The sequence below is a fragment of the Caenorhabditis briggsae genome, assembly GCF_000004555.2.
Source record: "Caenorhabditis briggsae complete genome, chrI, whole genome shotgun sequence".
In the NCBI taxonomy this organism is placed as follows: Eukaryota; Metazoa; Nematoda; class Chromadorea; order Rhabditida; family Rhabditidae; genus Caenorhabditis; species Caenorhabditis briggsae.
In genome coordinates this window covers 12,796,128-12,818,616 of record NC_013489.2, presented here as the reverse complement: position 1 = coordinate 12,818,616, position 22,489 = coordinate 12,796,128, and the positions used below count along the sequence as shown (strand labels likewise).

General features: G+C 35.1%; 3 protein-coding genes across 3 annotated transcripts in view; 2 read left to right on the top strand and 1 right to left on the bottom strand.

Moving 5' to 3' along the window:
* Positions 1–4,992: 4,992 nt before the first annotated feature.
* On the top strand, positions 4,993–5,621 carry CBG26598 (the record flags this gene model as incomplete). The annotated part of the gene is made up of 2 exons (XM_045241381.1): positions 4,993–5,143; positions 5,548–5,621. The coding sequence occupies 2 exons, from the start codon at positions 4,993–4,995 to the stop codon at positions 5,619–5,621; spliced, it is 225 nt and encodes a 74-aa protein (XP_045100137.1).
* A 5,045-nt stretch (positions 5,622–10,666) lies between these two features.
* CBG26597 lies at positions 10,667–11,817 on the bottom strand (the record flags this gene model as incomplete). Its single annotated transcript, XM_045241380.1, has 2 exons — positions 10,667–10,770; positions 11,481–11,817. The coding sequence occupies 2 exons, from the start codon at positions 11,815–11,817 to the stop codon at positions 10,667–10,669; spliced, it is 441 nt and encodes a 146-aa protein (XP_045100136.1).
* A 7,639-nt stretch (positions 11,818–19,456) lies between these two features.
* The window catches only part of CBG18830, a gene marked incomplete at both ends in the record, with an annotated part of 4,179 nt that continues 1,146 nt past the window's right edge, over positions 19,457–22,489 (top strand). The window contains 3 exons of the mRNA XM_045241378.1: positions 19,457–19,559; positions 20,891–21,138; positions 21,676–21,784. Of these exons, the coding sequence (XP_045096591.1) occupies positions 19,457–19,559; positions 20,891–21,138; positions 21,676–21,784 (460 nt within the window). The remainder of the gene's footprint in view (positions 19,560–20,890; positions 21,139–21,675; positions 21,785–22,489) is intronic.

Genomic DNA, 22,489 nt, shown 5'->3' with positions numbered 1-22,489 from the left:
CGGGCCCGTCATTTCACTAGTTTCGAAATTTTCAAAAAACATATAAGGGGGGACTCTTATGTGATTTTTTTCGACCAAAAAATTTTTTTTCGAGTTTTTCGATCTTTTTTGATCAGACAGACAAACAATCCGAAATACGAAAAAAAATGGAAAAATTATATTGAGAGCTCAAAATTTGGCTCAAAAATACAGAATTTTTGACACCGGGCCTTCCGGGCCGGGCCCGGGCCTTGAAAATTTCCTCAGGCCCGGCCCGGCCCGGAATTTTACAAGTATGAAAAGTACAATTTTGAAAGGGCTACAAAATTATATAAAATTCAAGTATTCATTCAGTTTGAAAGACTGAACCGAGAGGGCATAGAAAGTCGAGCATTTAAATGATCCTAAAAGGCAGTAAATGGATCCAAATTCTCCATAGCTCTTGGAGTAATTAACTAAAATTTTTCGCTGGTTTAATTTTATATGATTTGATAGAACTTTTAAAATGCTACATTTTTGTATAAAATCATAAATAAAACTCAAAAACGAAAAAAGTTATGCGCCTTCAAATCTAAGAAGCCAGGGTGGTCTCTCCTCCTAGCTGTTTAAAGGCGCATAACTTTCTTCAAACACCACATTTTGAAATAAATTTTTCAGCTGTTTACAGATTTTGAAAAACGCTTCAAAATGATAAAGCAGCTTTTCGATATTCTTCCAAGCTGAAACAGTTATGCACCTTTAAATCAAAAAAATCCAACTTCTCAGCTTGCTTGCTTTGTTGAAAGACCCCTAACTTTCTTTAAACTCAACATTTCGAAAAGTTTCAAAAATCAAAATGTACGATTAGAAAAGGTGTTCAAGATAATACAAGTTTTCTAAATCTCACTATTTCAGAATTCATCCGCTACGCCTGCCAATCCCAAGTCTCCGATTTGGACATTCTGAATTCGTGCTGCGGAACGACTCATTGATCTGTTGCTCTTCTGATTAAGCTTTTTTCTTGAATTTTCGGCTCTTTATGATTTAACGGGGATTTAAAAAAAATTTGAAAAATAAACGGGGGTTTTGAAAATTTGAAGGGGTTTTGAGAATTAACGGGGGTTTAAATATTAGACGGGGGTTTTCAGAAGGTGTCAGAGTCATGATTGGGAAAGTCCCCAAAAAGTTCCAAAGTGCTACAGTTTCTTGTTTTTTGCTCATTTCAGTTGATTTATTCTTTTCTGAAATCATTTTCTTGTTTTTTTTTCTTTTTTCATTTCTAAAGTTTCATGGCACTGTTCTAGAATTACGGAACGAAAAAAATTGTATCCAAATCTATCATCTAACCTTGGAAGCAGGTACAGAAGGCTTAGAAATGGAAGGGCGATCAAATAGTTGCTCTTAGAGAGGTTGAATGGTGTTGGCGAGTCAAGCGATCCGGGAAAGCGGTACATTTGTATTTTGGATTCGAGGTTAGAACTAGCAGAGTTATGTAACTTGCCGCCAATTTTCCGATCGGTTCGATGAAGGAAATATGGCGTTTCAGCCTAAGCCTATAATCTACGAAGGTTTCCTAGTGTCAAAATGTTTCTACCCATTTTTTTTATGTGATTTTCATTCGTTCCGCAATTCTAGAACAGTGTCATAAAACTTTAGAAATGAAAAAACAAAAAACAAAAAAAAGATTTCAGAAAAGAATAAATCAACTGAAATGATCAAAAAACAAGAAACTGTAGCACTTTGGAACTTTTTGGGGACTTTCCCAATCATGACTCTGACACCTTCTGAAAACCCCCCGTTTAAAGGTGGGGGGACAGGAGATTTTTCGTAGTTTTTTTGTAGCTAGAGTATGCATTCTACCGTGACGGTGTACAACGCTTAATGTCACTCTGCGTACAGATGTTGTCCTCGCCTTTATGTATGCAATCGGGCGTGCGCTTTCTCTTTGCCCGCGTGGCTCAGTCGGTAGCGGCGCCGCACCCTCAATCATCGCCCTCACAAGTTCAATTCCTCGAGGGGCATCTTTGAACGGAATTTCGAGAACATTATTTTTTTCATGTCCCCCCACCTTTAATATCTAAACCCCCCGTGTTAATTCCCAAAACCCCTTCAAATATTCAAAACCCCCCGTTAAATCATAAAGAGCCGAATTTTCTACGTTTTTTTGTTTCTCAATAAATTATTTTTGGTCCCTAAAAATCTCCCAATTACTACAAATGTATGTCCCTGTTATATCTCCTAGTTTCATAGACATTTCACGTGTTAGTGGTTTTCTCCTCTTCGTTGAAATAAATAAATAAATAAATAAATAAATAAGTCTCAAGTTACCGTAAAACTTCTAATAGAACGACACCCGGATCGTCCACTTTGAGCCTATATATCTCATTTTCTGTGAAAGATATCAAAAAGTGGCTAACTAGTAAAATGTTGCTGATATCCCGATAAACATTTTACTAGTTAACCACTTTTTGATATCTTTCAAAAGAAGTGAGATATATAGGCTCAAAGTGGACGATCCGGGTGTCGTTCTATTAGAGGTTTTACGGTAGTCCAAAAGTGTCAAATTACCAATTATTTTGAGTCCAAACCCCCCCCCCCCCAAAAAAAAAGTCCGGTCTCTAATTTGAAATTCGAGCCTGGCGTACATATGGGAACTTTATAGGACAAGGAAACTTTCTAGAAATTTGAGACGTTTTGATTCAAAACGAAGAAGTTATTTTTTTAACGAAATTTGATACCTAAAAAGGCCCCCTCTGAAATAGAGAATGGAACCAAAAATGAGCACAACGGAGAGCTCTACAAAAGTAGGTCAAATTAGTCCGATTGCTCTGAAAATTTCAGAATATATAGAACAAGATTTAAGCTTTAGTTTTGTAGTTGACAACTTTTCCGAAAAATCAAGTCCTAGAGAGATATGCTAATTTTGCCTAAATTTGCAGTCTTGGGAAAAATTCTTTTTTTTGGCTGTGTGAAAATCTATTTCAAAATTTTTCGATTGTTCTGAAATTTTCAGAATATACAAAACAAAAATAGAGCTTTAATTTTGTAGTTGACAACTTTTTTTGTAGAATTTCATCCTAGCGATTTATGGGTTTTAGAAGGGAAATGGGCTCTTTTCTAGTTTAGAGGTCCCAAAAAAATTTAGAGGTCCGAAAAAAAATTAGAGGTCCGAAAAAAAATTAGAGGTCCCAAAATAAAATAGAGGTCCCAAAAAAAATTAGAGGTCCCAAAAAAGTTTAGAGGTCCCAAGAAAAAATAGAGGTCCAAAATACGAAAAACGCGCAGATGTTGGAATAATGTACTAGTATTTGAACTGTGCGAGTAGTTTCAGTTTTAAGGTCTTATAGGATGACATGACTACTCCTAACAATTTTAGCTCCAATTCTCTCGCATCTTGCCGATGAACCCAATTTACATATGAGGAAAATTTGGGCAATACAGTAATCACTCCGTGATTATGCTGTTTCTCAGGCTTAGATAATTGTCAGAAAATATGCATTCCTAAGCCTATTAGAAGTATAAAATATATATCATCAACAATTATTTTGCTATATGACCTCAAAACTTTAATTTCTTACACAATTCACATTCTAGTACATTATTCCAGCATCTGTGCATTTTTAAGTTTTGGACCACTATTTTTTCTTGGGACCACTAAACTTTTTTGGGACCTCTATTCTTTTTTGGGACCTCTAAACTAGAAAAGAGCCGGGAAATGCTCCAAAAATTAGGGTTATCATTTCCAGGTCTCTTTATGATGGTTTTGTACCTAAAGTATGTCAACTAACAAAATAGAGATCTTGTTTGATTTTGTATTCTCTGAAATTTTCAGATTTTCCTGATGTCATTAGAGTTATATTTTCAGCATCCAAGCTATTCCAGAAGCCTCTGGACCTTCCAAAATTCAGAAAACCTGAAAAAACCTTATTTCTGTTCTCCTGACCACAAGACCCTTCTCATCCGCCTCCGTGAAAAAAAATTTTGCACTGAAAAGAGTCCTTCGTGCCAACTTGTGCGATTGGGGGGGCGAGCAAAAAAACTGCTCCCTCGCACGCTGTGTTCTGTGGACCAAGGAACGAGAATAGAGATGAAGAATAAGATTGATTGAAAAGTTCTGCAGAAAAAAAAATACTAAAAAATGTATTAGTGCTCGCTGAGATCAAGAAACTTCATGTTCTCAGATGTCAAAAACTTGAGAGCATTCTAGAAAAACATTTTACCACATCCAGGCAGCAGGCACCCACTCTTTAAGCTAATTTTTCTCGGTTCCTGATAAGAAATATCAAAAAGTGGTTAACTAAAAAAATGTTTGTCGTAATACCAGCATCATTTTGTCTGTTGACTACTTTTTGATACCTCTTATTGGAATCGAGATAATTGAACACAGAGTCGCCAGATGCAACCGCTTATCACAATCGATTGATTGCACTTTGAGCACGTTCATCTCGGTTGATATCGAAGATATCAAAAAATTTCGACTAATAAATTGTTTATCATAATATCAGCATTATTTTATCAATTTAAATATTTTTGATATCTCTTACAGGAACCGAGATAATAAAGTTCAAAATTCAAGCGTCCGTCTGAGCTACGCAAATGCAGCCAACTCGCGATGAGCCCATTTATCTCGGATCCCACAAAAGATATCAAAAAATGGTGAACTGATAAAACGTGTGTCACCATACCAGAATTATTTTTTCTGTTGATCACTTTTTGATAGCTTTCACTGGAATCGAGAAAAATGAGCTCAAAGTTGGGAGTCCTGCTTTTTCAGAACATTCCTCATTTATTCCCCCATTCTCCCTATGCGCCTTGAAACGAGTTCAAAGGAATCCCTGAATGTTTCAGATAGAAGCGACGCAGAGAAAATTTTTGGGACACTTTGTTCGATTTAAGCTCCACCCACCTCTCTAGGCGCCGCCCCTCGTTCCGTCAATAAGATGCCCGAGAGTTTCATTCATTCCAGAACGTCCTGCTCTTCTCCATTGCCCTAGTTTCATCCTTATTCTTTACAGATCTCTCCCTTCTCTGGAAATGTCGAAACTCTCCCTCCTGGTCTTCATCGTCGCGCTTGCCGTCGTCATCGGTGCAGCTGCCGGATTCGGAAGGCACCACCTGTGTGGGGCAAAACTTCTGGATACCATGATTGCGGTATGCCCGAATGGCTGCGACCAAGGCAGTGACTGTGAGTTCTTGAGTCAGTTTTTATCAGCTTCAAAACTTCAAATAGTTCCTTACAAGTTAGATACATAATTTTCTAGGAAAAATCTTACATTTTGGTACCAAAATCATGTCTTTAGCTTATCTAGAAGCTGAGAGTCGTCTCTCTGAAGCTTCTGATAACGTACATCAGCTCGTAAATAAACTGGGTATTTTGTACCAAATTCTAGAATCTTCTCGAAAAATAATAAATTCTGGTATCAAAATCATGATAGCACGATTTGTAGTTTTGGAGAGACGCAGACAGTTAGAGTGTCTCGTTGTCTGCGTATCTCACCATCCAAACTTGAAATGGCTATATTTCGGCTCCTAGACAAACTAGAAAGATGAAATTTGGACGTAACTACGTTAACTTCTTCAAAATTTCAGTCCAATTAGCCATGGCTTGCTTCCGACGAATGAACAAGGACGACGTGAGGTCCGCCTGTTGTCCGGATGCCTGAAATTGGAGATTCTGTACCGAAGTCGGTAAATGGATTTGATTTTTGAGATTCTTTTTTCGCAATTTCCTTTTTCGATGCAAAAATGATTCGTTGAGCTTCTAGATTTTTTCTTCTTTTTTTTTCACTTTTTTTGCACTATTCCATTTTTTGACCTGCTTTAATTCGAATAACAAAAACACTCCAGATTCTTAAAATCGTTCTAGATATGTAGATATTTCTTTCTATTAGATATTATTTATTTTATTAAATAAATCTTTGTTTAACAAAACCCCATGTTGTTTTAAAGTTTGTAAGCTTGTTGGACTTTCGGAACAGCAAAAGTTCAGAATCTCAGAAAGAAGATCTTCAAAATTTCAGGTATTTTTAGTGGTTCTTTGTTTGGAACATCCCTGCGCCTTTAAACGAGGCCAGGCACGAAAGTCAACGGGGTTTTCTTGGGGCGAGATCATGCATTCTGACGGAGAGTCGTGCGATTGCGACCAATGCGCGCTACTTGACGAGCATTTATTTTTTTAGGATACACAAGATTTCTTCAATGTTAGGCGATAATTCCAGACTTTTTGCCGATATTCTGTCATTCCATGATGTCGCCGCATGAAAACGGAAAAAAACGAAAACGGGCCGATGGGAATCGAACCCGCGATGCGCGACAAGCGCGTTCACCTCTACACCACGCGGCGCCTGTCGTCAAGTGCCGCTAAAACGGTTATGAAACGAGGAGTGTGCCGCCGCGTGGAAGAACGTTCGCGTTCTCGCTTATACGGCAACATGGAGTTATGGTTGGGTGACCATACATATTTTCTGACTGTACTGTGTCATATATCAAAAAACAAGAACTTTGAAAATGTTCATGTCTGGCCTCCTTTAATAGTTTATTTTGCATTTTATTCTTTTTTTTTCTGCTGAGTTCAGTCTTTTTTCAGCTGAGCCATGGCGACGGTGGAGAATGAAAGTCGTTCGTTCTAATTGCCTAGGTAAAAGATTCTCTTTCCTTGAGAATCATGGGTGGCGCGTGGCCTGTCCAGCATCGACTTGAGCCACTTCCTATCGGACCCCGCCTGCTTCTCATGGTAGGAGCTCTTCAACGATAAGGAGGCACACGACGACGAAGGCGACGAAGATCTTCATTCTGAAATTTAAAAAAAGATTGATATAAATTTAAAAGGTTTCGAATCAAAAAATTACGAAAAAAATTCAAAAAACCGGAGATCACTCTTATAGTTAGAAGAGCGGCGACACCAACTACAGACGTCTGGAGATCAGACAAAAAACTAATCAAGGTTAATCAAGGCCTTTTGGAATGTGACATAAGGAAAGACGAGCTAAAATACGAGCTTTGGAACTCCTTGAAATTTGAGAATTCGGTGAAACAAAATGGAATAACATAAAATTTAAATTAAAGGTGGGGGGACATGAAAAAAATAATGTTCTCGAAATTTCGTTCAAAGATGCCTCTCGAGGAGTTGAACGTGTGGGGCGAGGATTGAGGGTGCGGCGCCGCTACCGACTGAGCTACACGGGCAGAAAAAGAGAAAGCGCACGCCCGATTGCATACATAAAGGCGAGGACGACAGCTGTACGCAGAGTGACATTAAGCGTTGTACACCGTCACGGTAGAATGCATACTCTAGCTACAAAAAAAACTACGAAAAATCTCCTGTCCCTCCACCTTTAAGAAATTTTATGTTGAATCTCAAAAAATTAGAAGAAATTTCAAAATGGGAGAATAGAGAAATTGCTTAGGATGAAATCTTTAAATTCTGATTTCTAGAATATTGGAAATTCAGAAAAAAAATCGGCAAAGAATGTGTGTGTGTTTCTACTGACCACAGCACCTATTTATGTTATGTTGGCTGTCTGAAAGTTGTCAACTAACAAAATATAGATCTTGGTGAATTGTTGATTTTCTAAAATTTTCAAATCCTTCTGATTCTCCTATTATGCTTGTCTGAGAAAAAAAAAAGGTTGAGACGCAGAGAAATAGTTTCTGCGTCTCCACTTAATATGTGCTATTTAGGCTCTCCGCTTCAATATCGCTACCGTATTTAGACTGCAAAAAATACTCTCTAGCCTTTTTTTTCTCAGACAAGCATAATAAATCCAGAGTCATAGCTGCTCCAGAAGCCTCCCAAAACTCCATGGACCTTCTAGAGGTCTCCAAACTTGGAAACCTGGAATTTCAAACTGAACTAAAAAAAATTCTCATTTGTGTTCTCTTGGCCTCGGGGACACTTCGTGCCAAGTTGTGCGCAACTGCTCTCCCACACTCTGTGTCTTGTGGACCAAGGGAATTGGTGAAAGGGTTCTGCAGAAAAAAAAAAAAAACTAAAAAATGCACTAGAGCTCACTGAGAGCAAGATGATGGGAACTGCAAGTTTTCAGATGTCAGAAACTTAAGAACATTCTGGAGAAATAGGAACTCTTAAACTTTTTAATGAGGGGAAATGACTCAAAAAAGTCTTAAAAATGAACTGACTGAAACTGGCTGAAAAGGGCTGAAAATGGCTGAAAATGACCATAAATTTGAGTTCATAAAATTTCAAAATGCCTACTGTAACTTCTTCAAAAATTCTCCTGACTACCCTCCTTTAATTATCACATCCAGGCAGCAGGCTCCCACCCTTTAAGCTCATTTTTCTTGGTTCCTGATAAGAGATATCAAAAAATGGTATAACTAAAAAAAATGTTTGTCATAATACTAGCATCATTTTATCAGTTGACACATTTTTCATATCGTTTATAGGATCCGAGATAATTGAATTTAAAGTACAAGCTACCGGCTGAGCTACGCGGATGCAGCCGGTTGCTTGCTCTTTGAGCTTATTTTTCTCATATCATAAAGTAATCAAAAAAGAAAATGTTTATCATAATATCAGCTTTATTTTATCAATTCAAGTATTTTTGATATCTCTTACAGGAACCGAGATAATAAAGTTCAAAACTCAAGCGTCCGTCTGAGCTATGCAAATGCAGCCAACTCGCGATGAGCCCATTTATCTCGGATCCCACGAAAGATATCAAAAAGTGGTGAACTGATAAAACGTCTGTCACTAATACTAGAATCATTTTTTCTGTTGACCAATTTTTGATAACTTCCACTGGAATCGAGAAAAATGAGCTCAAATTTAGGAGGCCTTCTTTTTTTAGAACATTTCCTCATTGGTTCTCCCCAAAAGTTCATCTTTTGGGTCAATGCGCCTTTAAAGGAAGCCTTGGGTGCTTCATTCGAAATAGTATATATGCAGAAGAGGCGCAGAAAAAGTTTTTTCGGACACTTTGTTCGCTTTAAGCTCCGCCCACTTTCCTTGGAGCTCCTCCCTTCGGAATGCGGGGCGGAACGGGGGCGGCGCCAAGACCAAAGGTCTGTTTCATCTTTCTTCATTTCAGAATCTTTAATCTGAAAATGTCCTCCAAGTTATCTACCGTCTTCGTCGTCTTCGTGGTTATTGCCATGATTATGGCCGCGCCGGAGAGAGCCCGACAATGCTGCGGAGCCAAAATCTTGTTTGCCCTCGACGTCGTTTGTCCTTAAGGATGTGAAAATGAAGCATACAGTAAGTTCATTACTCAAATATTCATAAATTCGAATTGTTTCAGACTTCATAGAGTATGTCTGCGCCACTCTACTGACCATGGAGGACCTGAAGAACGCATGTTGTCCAACTGCTTGAAACGGGTTTCCACAGAATTTTCGTCTTTTTTTTCATGCTTTTTTGTCGCTTCAGAATTTTCAGAACTTCAGAATTCCAGAATTTCAGAATCACTGGATTTCTGAATTTCTGGATTTTCGAATTTCCAAATTTCAGAATTTAAGAACTTCTGAATTTCAGAATTTCTGAATTTTTGAATTTCAAAGTTTCAGAATTTAAGAACTTCTGAATTTCAGAATTTCAGAATTTCTGAATTTCAGAATTTCTGAATTTTTGAATTTCAGAATTTCAGTATTTCAGAATTTCAGAATTTCAGGATTTCAGAATTTCAGAATTTCAGAATTTCAGAATTTCAGAATTTCAGAATTTCGGAATTTCAGAATCTCTTAATTTCTGAATTTCTGAATTTTTGAATTTCAAAGTTTCAGAATTTAAGAACTTCTGAATTTCAGAATTTCAGAATTTCAGAATTTCATAATTTCAAAATTTCAGAACCTTTCAGGATTTCAGAGTCTCAAGATTTCAGAGTCTCAAGATTTCCGAATTTCAAAATTTCAGAACTTCAGAATTCCAGAATTTCAGAATTTCAGAATTTCAGAATTTCAGAATTTCAGAATTTTAGAATTTCAGAATTTTTGAATTTCAGAATTCCAGAATTTAGAATTTCAGAATTTCAGAATTTCAGAATTTTAGAATTTCAGAATTTCAGAATTTCAGAATTTCAGTATTTCAGAATTTCTGAATTTCTGGATTTTTGAATTTCAAAATTTCAGAATTTAAGAACTTCTGAATTTCAGAATTTCAGAATTTCAGAATTTCAGAATTTCGGAATTTCAGAATCTCTGAATTTCTGAATTTCAAAATTTCAGAATTCCAGAGTTTCACAATTTCAGAAATTTAGAAATTCAAAATCTCAGAATCTCAAGTTTTCAAATGTCGAGAGTTCCGATATTTTAGAATTTCAGAACTTTTGATACTTAAATTTCCAGAGTCTGTGAAACTCAAAATCTGAAAATTAAGAATAAAAAATACCGCCAAACATTTTTTTTTATTCAAAAATTTTTCAAAACCTTCAAGAAGCATTTGAAAACAAAGAAAATGAGAGTCTCGAAAATTATTTCAAGATTCTGGGGGAAAAAAAGAAACTTATGATTTCAGAACCTCATAATTTCAAAATTTCAGAACCTTTCAGGATTTCAGAGTCTCAAGATTTCAGAATCTCAAAATTTCAGAATCTCAAGATTTCAGAAATTCGAAATTTCAAAAAACACAGAATATAGAACTGGAATTGGGGAATTTTTAACAGGAGAGGTTTGGGTTTTTTTTCATGAGGTCCGGGGGAGAGAGAGAGAGTAAGAGAACGAGAGAGTTTAGAGAATCAGAAAAAAAGTTCGATCAATGGAGACGGAATATAGAGTACTGTAGAGAGAAGGGGTACTGTTGAGAAGCTGTAGAGAGGACGCTGACATTGAGAATCGAAGAAGACGGAGTTGGAGAATCTGCAGAATTTCATTTTTATAATAAAAGAGAGTCATTTTGGCCCTAAAACCAAATCTCTAGCTTATCTAGAAGCCGAGATATCGCGCTTTGAAGTTTATAAGAAGAGGAGAGAGCGCAGACAACGAGGCCATTTTACTGTCTGCGTCTCTATTTAGGGTTTCTAGAAAATTCTAGAAATATCCTACATTTAGGTACCAAAATCGTGTCTCTGGCTTATCTACAGTAGAAGCCGAGATACAGCACTTTGAAGTTTTTGATAACGTATCTCAGCTCCTAGATGATCTATAGAAGGAGTATTGGTACCAAAATGAAGCGTTCTTAATCCCCGTGAGAATGGCATTCAACGTTGTTTCAAATTTTAAAAAGTGATTCATTTTGGTACCAAATCCGTGTCTCTAGGTTATCTATGAGCCGAGATATATCGCTTTAATGTTTTTGAAGCTCTAAATCTCATATCTCAGGTTTTAGGATTGTTAGGAATCTCACATTTCTAAGAGGAGTGACCGAAACTTCGAATTTGCTGAAAATCTAGTTGTTGCTCACCTTCTAACAACATATATTGAGCATCGTTTCCCTCTCTATCCTCTCTCCTTTATCGCAAATGCGATTTTCCAGTTCTGAAAAAAGAGGCATTTTGAAGAATACATTTTGAATTTCTCAAATCCGAATCAAAGACCACAAACTACAACTTAAGCTCCTAGAGACTCACCTTCGAGTCGTGGACATTTGAGATCTTCGCAATCCGCCTGGGTCATAGAGACCGTCGAGAAGCTCAACGTCTTGAGCTTGCATTCTTCGTGTGAGAGCTCAGCAGACGAGAACTTCTCCTCATCAAAGACCCATCCCCAGAAGAAGTCTTCCTTCCCATCCATATAGAATATTCTCTTTCCATGAGAATCATGAGTGACGCGTGGCTTTTCAAGCATGGACTTGATCCATTTGCTGTCCAACTCTCCTTGCTTCTGTTGGTAGGAGTGGAGGGAGCTTGGGGAGGCTTCGGCGACGATGATGGAGACGACGACGAGTATTGCGGCGAAGATCTTCATTCTGGAATTTCAAAAAAATATATAAAAAATTTGAGTTCAGGGAGGTTAGAATCGGAAAAAAACGATCTAAAGAAATCATATAGAGCTTTTAGAATCTCTTGAAATTTGAAAAAATGAAAAATCTAGAAAGAAAAATTGGAAGAAAATGAAAGTCAAAAAATAGAACGAAATCTCAAAATGAGCGGTTAAAGAACTTATTGGAGAACATATTAGCTTCCTAGAAGTTTTGGAAAATCTTGAAATTCAAAAAGGCCGAGATTCAGAAATTCAGAAATTTCCTAGAAAATGAGTTTTTCTACTGACCAGAGCACCTATTTATGCTTTTGCCTATGTCCATATAAGCCCGGCCCACTTTTGTTCATCTCTCTCTCTCTCTCTTTCCTTTTGACAAGTTGTAAATATGTTGCTAGGATGCTCCGCCCACTTTTTGTTTAGGGATGGGGAGGGGAAACTAACAAGTTTCAAAAATTAAGTTTGGTCGGGAGAATTTGGTTATTTCGAATCAACAGGTGTGTGGGAGCTTTATAGAATTCTCTACAGTAATCCAAAAAAAAATTTTAAGAATTCCAATTTAAGAATTTCTTAATTTTAGTGTTTCAGAATTTTTGGATTATTGAGATGCTGAATTTTTGAGATTCTGAAATCCATAACTTCTAGTAATTCTAGAAATGCAGAATTTTATTATTCCCGATTCATGGAAATCTTGACTATCGAATCCTCAAATTCTGGAAAAACGTCAAGTTTGAATGAAAATCCCATTCCCGATTTTCCGAAAAAATGATTGTAATAAATTCAATTTCCGGATACGTTTCCGTTTCAAAAACACTTTTTTCAAAATGATTTTGAATTTTCCAAAAAAAAAAATCAATTTCCTGGAATTCCAGAAATGTGACTTTGAAGTTCATAAAACAGTTCTGAAATCTCAAATATTAAAAATAAAACCTCTGAAACTATGTTAAAAAAGGGAGGTGGAAAATAATGAAAGTTTCAGCCAATTTTTATTTTCTACAGTAATCCCAGAAGTTCAATATTGCAAATGTGGTGCTTTTTTTTCAGCCAAACGGACATGTAGTTTTTGAAAAATGGTCAAAAAACTGAAATTCTGAAATTTTGCGATTTTGAAAACAGGGATTACTGTAATTTTGAAAGTTGGCGAAAATGGGAAAAAAAATGATGAAAATCTGAAATTCATATCATTTCTTGATTTGTAAATAACCGAATCGGAAATAAGACTCCAGGAAATTTTCCTGTTTTTTGTAAGGAATAAACTAGTAAACAGGAAATGCAAATATGAAAAAATAATGTGTAAAGGTTAAAGAATTCATCTGAAATTGTCTGAAAATTTATTTTGATTTGAATTTCCGTTAAAAAGATCTAGAATTTCAGAAATTCAGAAATTCAGAAATTCAGAAATTCAGAAATTCAGAAATTCAGAAATTCAGAAATTCAGAAATTCAAATCGAAACATTTTTGTGATTTCTTATCATTTTAATCACTGATAACACAAGAAAAAATTTCGGGACATAAACAAAATTCAAATTGAAAATTGGCAGAATTTTCAGAAAAAGCTTACAGAAAAAATCAGAAATTCAGAATCTTAGAATCTTGTTAGCATATTCAATTCTTATAATTCAAAAAAAGAAGAGGATCTCATTAATCTCCGATTCGGAAGATGTGACGCATATGCGTCACGTTTTCTGGAAGTGTTTCTGACATCTCAGACTACTGTACCCTATTTTTTAAATAAATAAACTATGTTTACATTTTTGGATTATACAAAAAACTTTTTCGTCAAAATCTCAGAATTCCAGAATTCCAGAATTCCAGAATCTCGGAGTCTTAGAATTTTCTAATTTTTGATCTAGGAAGCTTAAAAAAAAGATGAAAATGACATTTCTAAAAATTTATTTTTCAGACAGTTTCAGATGAATTCTTTGACCTTTACACATTATTTTTTTTTATATTTACATTTCCTGTTTACCAGTTTATTCCTTACAAAAAACAGGAAAATTTCCTGGAGTCTTATTTCCGATTCGGTTATTTACAAATCAAGAAATGATATGAATTTCAGATTTTCACCATTTTTTTTTCCATTTTCGCCAACTTTCAAAATTACAGTAATCCCTGTTTTCAAAATCGCAACATTTCAGAATTTCAGTTTTTTGACCATTTTTCAAAAACTACATGTCCGTTTGGCTGAAAAAAAAGCACCACATTTGCAATATTGAACTTCTGGGATTACTGTAGAAAATAAAAATTGGCTGAAACTTTCATTATTTTCCACCTCCCTTTTTTAACATAGTTTCAGAGGTTTTATTTTTAATATTTGAGATTTCAGAACTGTTTTATGAACTTCAAAGTCACATTTCTGGAATTCCAGGAAATTGATTTTTTTTTTTGGAAAATTCAAAATCATTTTGAAAAAAGTGTTTTTGAAACGGAAACGTATCCGGAAATTGAATTTATTACAATCATTTTTTCGGAAAATCGGGAATGGGATTTTCATTCAAACTTGACGTTTTTCCAGAATTTGAGGATTCGATAGTCAAGATTTCCATGAATCGGGAATAATGAAATTCTGAAATTCCAGAATTCCAGAATCTCGGAGTCTCAGAATTTTCTAATTTTTGATCTAGCTTTAAAAAAAGATGAAAATGACATTTCTAAACTTCAGAAAAAAGAAAATTCGAATCGAAAATTTATTTTTCAAGGTGTTTCAAACAAATTCTTTAACCTTTAGACATCATTTTTAATATTTAAATTTCCTGTTTACATGTTTTTTTTTTCAGTAAAAATATCAGATTTCCTGAAACGTTGTTTCCTAATGGATTATTTACAAACCGATGAATGACGAATTTCAGAATTTCAGTATTTCTGATTTTCAGAACCTCAGAATCTCTGATTTCTGATATTTGGATTTCTGGAGTTTCAAAAAATCAAAAATTTTGCAAAAATTTTAAAATCCGAAAATTGAGATTTTCAATCATTTTTTGAAAAACCGGAAACTTGATTTTGCAAAATAATTCAATTTCCAAAAATGATAATTCGAAAATAGGGGGCTATTACATTTTGGATTTTTTGGGGATTCTAAATTCCTGAATTTCAACTTTCCGAAAAAAAAAATTGGGTACAAACACAAAAGGATGCCGATGAATAGGATTTCTGAAGGACACTCAAGCAAAAAAATTTTGAGGCATTTTTAGGAAAAAAATGGGTTAAAATGAAAAAATGAATTTAGATTTTCTCAGAATCTCGGAATTTCAAAATCATCGAATTTCAGGGATCCAGAACCTCAAAGAAATATACTGAAATGGCTGAAATTGAAATTTCTAACCTCGGTGCATTTTATTTCTACAAACAAGAATCTATATGATTTCTTATCAATTGAAAATTGATAAGAATTTTTCAGCAGAACAGAAATAAAAAAGTTGAGAAATTTTCCCAGAATTCCAGAATTCAAGAATTCCAGAATTTCGAAAATTCCGAATTTCAAAAAATTATCAAAATTTCTAAAATTCTGAATCCATATGATCTCCAAATTGGCTCATGAACAAAAAAAAAGAAAAAGTAACAAGAAAAATCGAATTAGGATTACTGTAGAAAATTTTATTAGTCTGTGAGCAAGAGCCTAGAGCAACTGTTGATAAGAGATAACCGGGTTTGCCAGCCTAAATCTAATTTTCTGAAATTTTCGATTTTTCCAGATTTTTTTTTGGAATCTCAAATTTTCATTCAAAAAATCGAGTTTTTTTTTTTTTAAAACCGCAACATTTTTGCGGTTTTTTAATCACTTTTTATCACTGATAAGCTGTCAGTGATAACACCCCAAAAAATCGGAATGCATGTCAACAAAATTCTACGTGCTTTAATTGACATAGTTTTCAGATTAAAAAAATCTTGAGCCTATTTCATGGACTTTGGACCCGGGGATTTTTATATTCTTCTGATTTAATCAAATCAGAAGGAAATCAGGAGAAGTTACTCATCTAATCTGAAGATAATCAGAAGATGTCAGAAGGGAATCAGAAGGGAATCAGAAGACGTTAAAAACCAGAATCAGATGAAGTTATAGAAAATCCGGATATGATTTCTGATTTCTGAAAAAAATATATATATTTCCGGATTAGTGATTCATGAATAATATATTTATTTATGCACTCAAAAATAGCGTTTTGGATTTTTTAGAAATCAAAAAACAAAAAAAAGGAGGATTCATTATAAAATTCTGAAGTTCTGAAAGTGTTACAAAATAATTTTTTGACTTTTGACCAAAAATAAAATTTCTGAGATTCTGAAAAATCTAATTCTTCACAGTAGGTGCAAGATTGAATTTTTCGGATTACTGTAGTAGATCAAATTTGGCTAAAAATACAATTATTGTCACCTGCTTCTCGTTTTTTCTAATGGTTTTAGTGGTTTGATCCTAAAAATTGAATTTACGGAAAATTGAAAATTTATTAGGATTACTGTAGAAAATGTTATTAAGCTCTACTTGCACACCTGTTGATTAGAGATAACCAAATGTTTTTAAAATTTGAGTTTTTTTTAACTTTTTGAGATTTTCAAAAAATCATCAGTTTCTTTATCATGGTTATCACCTAGAAACTACAAAAACCCAAATCTGTTTGATCACTTGAGGATTATACGTGATTTTCAGCATTTTCAGTCAAATCCGTTGGGCTGAAAAAAAAGAGAAAAAAAAGAGCCGAAAATCAAACACCTACAAAAAGACTACGAATGGATTAACTCTCTATTTATTGATATAATTTTCCGTTTGATCAAGAAACGGAAAGAAAAACGCACGTGCCTCTTTTTTTTTTTGGTTTTTTGGATTTTCAGATTTTCAGATAGGGATCTCAAAAATCAGAAAAAAAAAGAGTGGAAGTAAAAGTTTTGTATTTTTTTTCGAGAGTAAAAATCAGGGGAAAAGGGAAATCTGAAGAAAATTATTTTTAAAAAATTTGAGAGACATTTGTGATGGATTTCCAAAAAAAACCCCTAATGTGATAGTAAAAACTATTAAAAATGAAAATGGGGTCAAAAATTGATAACTATGATCAAAACAGACGATGAACATATATTTCCGGAATTTCGAATTGTATATCTGAATTCTCAGCGAGGTTTCATATCCGATTTGGGGGGAGTTCTTGGTGAAAACCGAAAATTTCAAAGTGTAATTATTAAAATACATCAAAAACCACACAAAACGATCTAATTTTTATCATTCTAGCCCATTTAGAACCCGAGATATGTCTAGTTGAAGTTTACGCAGCAAGATAGTGAGGGAAGGTGAGAGAGCGCAGACCACGAGACATCCTAACTGTCTGCGTCTCTTCAAAACTTCAAATTGCTGTAGCTCGGCACACAGATGAGCTAGAAACTTGATTTTTGAACCAAATTACGTCAATTATTATGTTTTATGTTGTCCACCATTGAAATCATGAGATTCGAGATTTTTTTGAAAGTTAGTTTTTGTAAATTTTTCTGAAATTTATATTAAATTATTATACAATTTAGTGACATTTGAAATCTTCAAAAACTGTCAAAAAACCAACTTTCTAGCTCATCTCGGAGCCGAGATATAGCCTCTCAAAATTTTGGAGAGACACAGACGGTTAGATTGTTCTCGTTGTCTGCGTCTCTCGCCTCAAAACTTCAAATCGCTATATCTCAGCTTCTAGATACGCTAGAAACTTGATTTTTGGACCGAAATACGTCAATTTTGATGCTTCATATTATACAATATTGGAATTATACGATTTGAAAATTTTCGAAAACCGAATTTTTCTGAATTTGTATAAAATATAAAATTTCGAAGAAATTTAAAATAAAAAAACTGTCAAAAAATCAACTTTCCAGGACTTCTGGAAGCCGAGATATAGCCGTTTGTAGTTTTGAAGAGACGCAGACAGTTAGAGTGCTCTCGTTGTCTGCGTCTCTCGCCTCACAACTTCAAATGGATATATCTCGGCTTCTAGATACGCTAGAAACTTGATTTTTAAACTAAATTGTGTATTTTTTAATGTTCTTTATTACCATTATAATTATAGATTCACAGGAATCTCAAAAAACCTATTTTGGACGCTTAAATCGCCAAAACAGCTTCAAAATGTGTGAAGAAACCTGTAAAATTGCGATTTTCCTAGGCCATTTCCCCAAAATTTACAAAACAAACCCTGAAAGTTTTTGACCCAAACATGCTAATTTTCAAGCTCATTCCCCTCAAAATTTTGCTCCAAATGATCAAGTACCTGTATGATGAATAGGTGGTACTGTGTTCAAGTACACATCATATTCTCACGTGAATCACAATTGATTCATCACTATTGCTCAGAGACCAGTTGCTAAGAACATGTTTGTATGCCTGTGTACTATTTGAACAAATACATGGAATATAAAAGACCGTACTTCTTTCGAGACTAGTGATCTCATGAATCGAGATCAAGTTTTCCCATTTTCATCAAGCTCTCGGGCTCTTGAAAAATCCCAAAATTTCCGTGTTTTTTTCTCGTCGGCAGACCCAAGAAAAAAGGGTTGTGTATGATTCGGAAACTCAAACAAACAAACCGTTTTGTGCACTTGCATTCTCTGCGTCTCTCTCTCTCTCTCTCTCTCTCTCTCCGTGTAGCTGTATCCGCGCGGAAAGATCGAGAGAAAAGTTCAAATTAATTGGGGGAAAAGTGGGCGGAGTGTAAGCGGAGAAGACAATATTTGCGCCCCGTTTTATCGTAATACACCTCATTTTGACATATCCGTTTCCCCGGATATGTGTGAGCCAGGAAATTTCGCGGCCCGGCAGTTTTGAAGGCCGGACAGTTTTGGCTAGGCCATTTTTGGGATTTGTGTGTCTGTTTGTCTGGATGTCTTCTTTTTTAGCAGTATTCACGGTTTACACAAATTTGCAACTTTTAAAAAGTTCTATATTTTTGTTTTTAGATCAGACGAAAATTCCAATTTTGAACCGAGTTATGCGCTTTGGCGCGCCGCAAGCTAGCCAGCATTGAGCGCATGTGCAGTTTGAGCTCAATTATCTCAGCTCTTATGAGAGATATCAAAAAATTGTCAACTAATAAAATAATGCTGATATTATGATAAATAGTTTATCAGTAAACAAATTTTTGCTATCTTTCACCGTAACCAAGATAATTGAGAACAAAGTTCACTAATAAAATGTGTATCACAAAACTATCTACATTTTATTAGTTAACAAATTTTTAATATCTCTTACAGGGACCGAGATAATTATGCTCAAAAAAAAGGGAGTGATCGACACTTGCGACCACTTGGCTGAGCCATAACTTGGCTCAAAGTTGGAATTTTTTCTGATCTAAAAATGACAATATAAAACTTGTTAAGAGCTACAAACTGATATAAAATTGACTATCTTACTGTACTCTCCGCTTTGCTATCCTCCGTTTTCTCCTTCTATGCCACGCTTCCTCTTTAACAGCTCCTATGGACCCAATTCGCGTAGCGTAGTTAATTTTGTCTTGTACCATTTGATAGATCTCTTCATTTTCTACAGTATCCCTCTTACTAAACAAAACAATGTTGATCTCGAAAAGAGTTATGGGCCCGCAAACTTTGTTATTTTTTTGTTCCCCAAATTTTATATTCCAACTTTTTCCAGATCGAAAAAATGCGCCGCCACATTCTATTCACTTCCTTACTACCAATTTTAGCTAGTTCTCTTCTTAGTTCAGATTTGACGTCGAACCATCAAGGAGCCACGGGAACAGTAGGTGAGTAAAAACCAATAAATTCGTCAAAAAACTACCAAGATGGTCCAAAATTCATCGGAAATTCGCGTTTTTTTTTGAATTTTTGAGATAATTGAAAATTTGAAAGTATTTTTGTTTTAAAAACGCATTTAAAAATACACAATTTAGTTTAAAAATCAAGTTTCTAGCGTATCTAGAAGCCGAGATATATCCATTTGAAGTTGTGAGGCGAGAGACGCAGACAACGAGAGCACACTAACTGTCTGCGTCTCTTCAAAACTACAAACGGCTATATCTCGGCTTCCAGAAGTCCTGGAAAGTTGATTTTCTGACAGTTTTTTATTTTAAATTTCTTCGAAATTTTATATTTTATAAAAATTCAGAAAAATTCGGTTTTCGAAAATTTTCAAATCGTATAATTCCAATATTGTATAATATGAAGCATCAAAATTGACGTATTTCGGTCCAAAAATCAAGTTTCTAGCTCATCTGGGAGCTGAGATATAGCGATTTGAAGTTTTGAAGCGAGAGACGCAGACAACGAGAACAATCTAACCGTCTGCGTCTCTCCAAAATTTTGAGAGGCTATATCTCGGCTCCGAGATGAGCTAGAAAGTTGGTTTTTTGACAGTTTTTGAAGATTTCAAATGTCACTAAATTGTATAATAATTTAATAGAAATTTCATCTGGGAGCCGAGATACAGGCATTTGAAATTTTGGAGGCGAGAGACGCAGACAACGAAATACTCTAACTGTCTGCGTCTCTTCAAAACTTTGAGCGACCGTATCTCGGCTCCCAGATAAGCTAGAAATTTGGTTTTTGGACCAAAATAGGTGTTTTTTAATCCTCTTTTTTTGTGAAAACTCATCAAGCAAAACTAGTCGAACTTTACCCGCTTTCGTAATAAAAACCGACGAGTTAGAGTCACTCAAATTTTATATTATTTTATAGAGCTGTTTGAATTCTAGATTTCACATTTTGATTCTTTGAAAAAAGTTGAATTTCAAGGAAGTTACGGTACTTTTAACAAACTCTTTTAAGATTAGGAATCCTTATCCTTAACCAAATAAATAGTGTCTTATGTATCCGCTACACAAACATATTTAATTTCCCACCAACACCTTTAGAGTATCCCCCCCCCTTAATACTACAGTATCCAGTTACAAGGGTCACGAATGCTAATGTCCACTCTACAGTTTTGTCTGGCCTAGGACTTTTGGGGATTTCTAGGCCATATTTTTCTAGGCCGTCTCCCTCCCCTCCACGTCACTGTTTTTCCTCTGTGTACGCGGTGGCCTAGAAACCCAAAAACCAAATATCTAGAAAATCACCCATCCTCATACTTTTCCAGGTGCCATCTTCCAATCGGAACCCTCCACCGGCCTATCTTCTGAATATTATGGAAATACGGATTTGACGACGTCAAGGAATCAGAATCCAGAAGACGTCGACGACGAGTTATTTGCACTTCAGAAGGCGTCAAAACCACAATTCTATCCAAGACCTCAAAATGGGAATTACGGGGGTTACGGTGGCTATAGACCAAACCCAAATCCACAGCCATTTGGGTATTCGTATGTGGGATATATCAATCGACAGGTAGGGATTCTAGAAAGTTCTGAATTTCTGAATTTTTGAATTTCCGAATTTCTGAATTTCTAGTTTCTGAATTTCTGAATTTCTGAATTTCTGAATTTCTGAATTTCCGAATTTCTGAATTTCTGAATTTCTGAATTTCTAGTTTCTGAATTTCTGAATTTCTGAATTCCTGAATTTCTCTGAATTTCTGAATTTCTGAATTTCTGAATTTCTGAATTTCTGAATTTCCGAATTTCTGAATTTCTGAATTTCTGAATTTCTAGTTTCTGAATTTCTGAATTTCTGAATTCCTGAATTTCTCTGAATTTCTGAATTTCTGAATTTCTGAATTTCTGAATTTCTGAATTTCTGAATTTCTGAATTTCTGAATTTCTGAATTTCTAGTTTCTGAATTTCTGAATTTCTGAATTCCTGAATTTCTCTGAATTTCTGAATTTCTGAATTTCTGAATTTCTGAATTTCTGAATTTCTGAATTTCTGAATTTCTGAATTTCTGAATTTCTGAATTTCTGAATTTCTGAATTTCTGAATTTCCAGGCTCGCCGGTATCCTGTCATGATGTACACTCTGATCCAATGTGTGCCTTGCCAACGAGCCAAACATCTTTTGGCGACAACGTATGGCGATGTGCCATCGCACTTTTTGGGTGAGTTAAAAATTTTGGTCCAAAAACCAAGTTTCTAGCTCATCTGGGAGCCGAGATATAGTCATTTGAAGTTTTGGAGAGACGCAGGCAGTTAGAGTAGTCTCGTCGTCTGCGTCTCTCTCTTCTACCCTCACAAACTTTAAACATGAGTATCTTGGGTTCCAGAGGAGCTAGAATAATGAAATTTGGACAGTTTTGTGCAGTTTTTGATGAATTTAATGTAGAGCAAGGGGCAAGAAGGATATGAAACATTTTGAGCTCGAAGAAGTATGCCAAATTCTTCTCATTTTTTTAAATTTTTAGAGAAACTAAAAAAGACTAGACAAAATGGTCAAAATTTCATGTCTCTAGCGTATCTAGAAGCCGAGATATATCCATTTGAAGTTGTGAGGCGAGAGACGCAGACAACGAGAGCACTCTAACTGTCTGCGTCTCTTCAAAACTACAAACGGCTATATCTCGGCTTCCAGAAGTCCTGGAAAGTTGATTTTTTGACAGTTTTTTTATTTTAAATTTCTTCGAAATTTTATATTTCATACAAATTCAGAAAAATTCGGTTTTCGAAAATTTTCAAATCGTATAATTCCAATATTGTATAATATGAAGCATCAAAATTGACGTATTTCGGTCCAAAAATCAAGTTTCTAGCTCATCTGGGAGCTGAGATATAGCGATTTGAAGTTTTGAGGCGAGAGACGCAGACAG